The 5825-nt window shown below is 39.2% G+C and overlaps 1 protein-coding gene across 1 annotated transcript; it reads left to right on the top strand.

Annotated features, from left to right (window-relative positions):
- Nucleotides 1-2182: 2182 nt before the first annotated feature.
- LOC112999607 (uncharacterized) lies at nt 2183-2698 on the top strand. Its single transcript, XM_026125929.1, has one exon. The coding sequence runs from the start codon at nt 2183-2185 to the stop codon at nt 2696-2698; it is 516 nt and encodes a 171-aa protein (XP_025981714.1).
- The last annotated feature ends 3127 nt before the right edge of the window (nt 2699-5825 follow it).

Below are 5825 nucleotides of genomic sequence, written 5' to 3'. Positions count from 1 at the left end.
TCCTTTAATGGTGATTTTCCACCATGGAGATGCAGCGGAAGACAAAGGAAAAGAGGTGAGAGGAGGCGCCATCCATTAAGGAATAAGCCATGGAAGAAAGAGCTTCACCACCAAGATGAGCCTTGGATAAGAAGCTTGGAGAGGATGCTTCAATGGAGGAAAAGAAAGAGGGAGAGAAAGAGAGAGGGGGGAGCACGAATTTGAAGGAAGAAAAAGGGAGAGAAGTTGAACTTTGAGTTGTGTCTCACAAGACTCTCATTCATCAAAGTTACAACAAGTGTTACACATGCTTCTATTTATAGACTAGGTAGCTTCCTTGAGAAGCTTTCTTGAGAAAACTTCCTTGAGAAGCTTCTTTGAGAAAAATTCCTTGAGAAGCTAGAGCTTAGCTACACACACCCCTCTCATAACTAAGCTCACCTCCTTGAGAAGCTTCCTTAAGAAGATTCCTAAAGAAGCTAGAGCTTAGCTACACATACCTCTCTAATAGCTAAACTCGCCTCCTTGAGATGAGAAGCTAGAACTTAGCTACACACCCCCTATAATAGCTAAGCTCACCCCCATGGCAAAAAAACATGAAAATACAAAGAAAATTCCTTACTACAAAGACTACTCAAAATGCCCCGAAATACAAGGCTTAAACCCTATACTACTAGAATGGCCAAAATACAAGGCCCAAACGAAGGAAAAACCTATTCTAATATTTACAAAGATAAGCGGGCTCATACTTAGTCCATGGGCTCAAAATCTACCCTAAGGCTTATGAGAACCCTAGGGCCTACCCTTGGATCTCTAGCCCAATCTACTTGGAATCTTCTACCCAATGCCCTTGCGGGATAGGATTGCATCACAATTTCTCCTCTCCCCATCTGAAGAGAAAACAAAGGTCCCATAAGGAAGAAGGTGATTTGGTTGAGGAAGGTCATTAAACCAATTGTTCATGACCACTGTCAGATTCTGCTGCATGTTGATCAAGCTCTCAATGGATCCAGGTATTCCTTAAAACCTCTTGATAATCTGACGTAATGTGTTTTGGTGCTCATTTGGTATTTTATAAGGTTTATTGAAAATTCCCAACAAGTGGTATCAGAGCCACCATTACTGTTAGATTATTGGGATTTAAAGCTTTGTTTAATATGTATTATATTTGGATCCTTTTAGTTATATGAACACTAATTTTATTTTGGGAGAAACTATTTTGATCAATAAAATTGTAAAACCCCTAAATTTATGTATTATGATCATAAAGTTTTTCTCCTCTTTAGAATTAATAAAAGGCCTCTGCATTTGATTTACGGGGTTGTATAATTTTTTTTTGTTTGTGTTGCATTTGCTGGCATATTATTCTATTTGGGATAAAGGTTCTACGTATCCAGTGTTAGCATTTAGTACATGACAAAATTTCATAAATATATATTTTTTTGTTTATATGAATCAGTAATAAGACAATGGTCTTTTGTCTTATATGAATAATTTTTTTTGGCCAACTATTTTTTTTATGAAATGGTGATAAGCTGATAATTTATATTATTCATGTGGTTGGTATAAATTTGTGATAGTACCGTGATATGTTTGTTTCGGGTACATAATTAGTTTACCATGATGTAGTTTTTCAAACATTTACTGCTATCACAATTGGGTGCAAATTTAACCATCACAGATCCTTTCCATTTGATTGTGTGTCCAGTAATTTTAATTAAATTGGTTGAACCATTATGTTGCCAAAGTAACCTCTATTATGTAAATTGATTTAGTTAAATTGCATGGATGTTGGTATGGAATTATTTATGCGAATTGTGCCCGACCCAAAGCAAGACACAATTTGGCCAAATAATAACATACATGTGATGATAAATATGTGATAATTATTAAGTTTTTTTTCATGAGAATAATAGTCGGTCCAAAGAAAGGCTATTATTTGTCAGAATTAATTGTCAATATTTGATCATTGCATTGAGAGTGCTAATTACAAATTAATTTCTCTGTCCAAAGACTAGAATTAATATTGTGGTGGGTATCTTGTGATGGATCTGCTATGGGAAATATTTGCATGTCTTGTTATATATTTACTTTATATGACTTGCTTGATTATTTGTGAACATGCTATTATTTTTGTTCTCTCTTTAGTTAATATTACCCTTGCTGCAAATGCTACCCAAGTGGGACAAATTTTAAGGTCTGGATGGAAGCCGTAGAAATTGTTCTTGGTTGTATGGATTTGGACTTGGCATTGAGGACAGAACAACCCATTTCTACTCCGGAAACCTCTAATGAGGTAAAAATTGAGAAGTGGGATCGGTCCAACCGAATGTGCCTTATGATCATGAAGCGCTCTATTCCAGAGGCGTTTAGGGGCTTTATTTCTGAGGGTCAAAGTGCAAAGAAATTCCTTGAGGAAATTGAGCAATACTTTGCCAAAAATGAAAAGGCGGAGACAAGTAACCTTTTGGCTAAACTCATCTCCATGAAGTATAAAGGCAAAGGGAACATAAGGGAGTACATTATAGAGATGTCCAATCTCACATCAAAACTTAAGTCACTGAAATTAGAGCTTGGTGAAGACCTACTCGTGCACTTGGTTTTGATCTCGCTTCCTGCACACTTTGGGCAATTCAAAGTGAGTTATAACACTCAGAAGGACAAATGGTCCCTCAATGAGCTTATATCTCACTGTGTGCAAGAGGAGGAGCGGCTATAGAGAGATAGGACTGAAAGTGCTCACTTGACTTCAACCTTTCAGAATAAGAAAAGGAAGAAGACTAAGAGTGCTGCGGAAGGGACTTCTCAGCAAAAGAAACAAAATAAGGATGAGAAATTTGCCTGTTTCTTCTGCAAGAAGTCCGGACACATGAAGAAAGAGTGTCCCAAGTATGCCGCATGGCGTGTGAAGAAAGGTAAATTTCTTACTCTAGTTTGTTCATAAGTTAATTTGGCTTTTGTACCTAAAGATACTTGGTGGGTAGATTCTGGTGCTACTACTCACATAAGTATGACTATGCAGGGTTGCCTGTGGAGCCGACCACCAAGTGATGATGAAAGATTCATCTTTGTGAGTGATGGCAAGAAGGTTGCAGTAGAAGCAATTGGAACTTTTAGATTACCTTTAAAAACTAGATTTTATTTGGATTTGTTTGAGACTTTTGTTGTATCGTCTTTTAGACAAAATTTGATTTCTATTTCTAGTTTGGACAAATTTGGATTTTCTTGTTCATTTGGAAATAATAAAGTTAGTTTCTACCAAAATTCAAATATGGTTGGTTCTGGTTCTTTAATTGATAATCTTTACATGCTTGATGTTGTTAGTTCCTATAATGAAATACTACAAATAAGTTCACATGGTACAAAACGAAAAATTGAATGAGAATTCATCCACCTTAGATTGATTAAACGTCAAATGACTCCATTGCCGACACTCCAAAATGGTCAAGTAACTAAATCAAACAGAATATACACTCTGAGGGAGTTCCCGGAGAGATTTGCAAAAGATAGGATAAGGTTGCATGAATTATCAGCTTTTCAAAAGGACAGTCAATCTGTGTTTTCCAAAAAAATTAAATCAAAATCAAAATCACAAAATAGGGAAGGAATGTCATGAACATTGTACAACTTTCCATTGCATTGCATTGTTTCATATGAGGTCAGCATTACCAAATTTAATGACAAAGGTTGCATGCGTCTGCATCCCTAAAAATCATGTTAACTGCATAGATTTCTTACATCTCGTGTCCAATCTTTTTGGATGACCGACCCTCTCGATGAGTTGATCTCTTGCTTTCTCATAAAGGTGGACCCTTGGGTACTAGTACCTATCACCTTTAAAGGACTATATGTCCTCGCCATCAGAGGACTCACATCCTCGCCTGCAGAGGGCTGCATGCCCTCGCCTTTAGAGGGCTACGCGTCCTCGTTTTCAGTGTGCTCCATATCCACACCTTAGGAGAATATAAGGTCCTTTGCCCTTAGATGCTTAACCGAGACTTGCGCTCCCGGTTAAGGGGCTCGTAGTTTCCTTTTATCAGTTCCTGGGCCACCCCCTGATATTGGAGGGCGACCAACTGTGCGAGCACATCCAGAGAGGGAGGCTATCACGCATCTACTATGCATACCGGGGCAAGATTTCACCCATGCCGCTGCAAAAAGACAAGTGCGGATCATGCGCACCAACATGACCACTCTTACATGGATATGGATGACGTTGCTATTTAGCAACATTCTGCCCAGCGACCACAATGCCAATCTCCCCCTGTAGATGTATCCGTTGGTCTGTGCCGTCATGACATAGGTAAGTATGCACATGGCTCAATTGATTTCTGATGTCATCTATTGTTTGCAGGGATCGCACCCACAAGACGCCCAGTGGACCCGAAGAAGTCCAACAGGGCCCTGGGGTTTCCAGCTCTTGTTACGGGCCTCCATAGTCCTACAGAGTGCCTATTCCCCCCGGCAAGGTCATGCCATCGTGACATAGGTAAGTATACATATGGTTCAACTGATTCCTAATACCATCTATTGTTTACAGGAATCCCACCCACAAAGGCACCCAGTGGACCCGGAGAAGTCCAACAGGGTCTTGAAGTTTCCAAGCTCTAATTACGGGTCTCTGTCAGTTCTACGGAGTGCCTGTCACCTCCAGCAAGGGCATCAAGCCCCCTACTAATCGAGCTTTCATCAAGAAGTACTGCGTCCCCAGGCAGGCGCAGGGCGAAACACCACAGCAGCCTGGGGATGGCCGGCAGCGGGCAACAGACGCACCGCCATCACCTCTAGAGTTCACCTCAGCTCATCCACAAAAAGGTTAGAGTGTTGCTTACGACCCATGGCCGACCAATAGGTGACCAAGTCCAAAGCCAAAGGTAAGTAAAGTACTAGGTCCGTGACCGACAAGCCATCATGCGTCCAGCTCAAGACGTTAAAGAAGCGCTACTAGGAGGCAACCTAGTACCTTTTAAATCTCTGCTTGTTATTTGATCACTTTTGTTTCTCAAGTCATAGCAGGACACACCTAGTTGCTCATGATCCTAGGAATTTAAATAAAACAAGCACAAGCTCGGAAGGTAGTCATACCTCACAAAAAGAAATATGTATATATGTATGTTTAGGTAGAAAGATACCTTGAATACTTCACAAAATATATATATGTTTAGGTAGCAAGATACCTTGGATATGCATGTATGTAGCAAAAATACTTCACAAAATGTATATATGTATGTTTAGGTAGCAAGATACCTTGGATATGCATGTATATAGCAAAATACCTCACAAAAATATACGTATGTTTAGGTAGCAAAATACCTCATGAAAAAAAGAGAGCGAGCAAGAAAAGAATAAGAAGAAAAAATAATAATAATAATAATAATAAAGGTTGTCTAGCTAAAAAACAACATGCTTTTGAAAAGAGATGACTTCCAACTGTTCTTTGAAAAAAATTTGCTGATCATAACTAGTTTTTGAAAGAATGTGTATACACCTGAAGGGTGAATGCTGTGAAAATTTTCCCGGATGCCCAAAATGGACTCGAATGAATGCACAAATTGATAAAAGAACGTATTTTGGAAACACTGGGTTGACTTAAATAGGGAAAATGAATCCTGAGCCCTAGTGTCACATGACCATAAAAAACTTGATGCTTGAGTGTCCACGTAGGTGCATGCATGACCAGTTTTGCATAAAATTTCCTAATCATCATTGTTGCATGTGTATCATGGAAATAATGTAGGACATCCCCTTTATCCACGAACCGCTGGCCAAACCCTGGCATATATCATGACCAGCCGTTCTACAAGCCTTGAGCCAAAATCCCAACTTACCATAAACCTTGACCTAGG

This window comes from Glycine max, chromosome 15 (assembly GCF_000004515.6).
Source record: "Glycine max cultivar Williams 82 chromosome 15, Glycine_max_v4.0, whole genome shotgun sequence".
In the NCBI taxonomy this organism is placed as follows: domain Eukaryota; kingdom Viridiplantae; phylum Streptophyta; class Magnoliopsida; order Fabales; family Fabaceae; genus Glycine; species Glycine max.
Note: the sequence above shows the minus strand (reverse complement) of the source record. Positions and strands in the feature narration are given on the sequence as shown.

Excerpts from the sequence above, each read along its gene's own strand:
- LOC112999607 (XM_026125929.1), top strand. The coding sequence starts at position 2,183 with ATGGAAGCCGTAGAAATTGTTCTTGGTTGTATGGATTTGGACTTGGCA.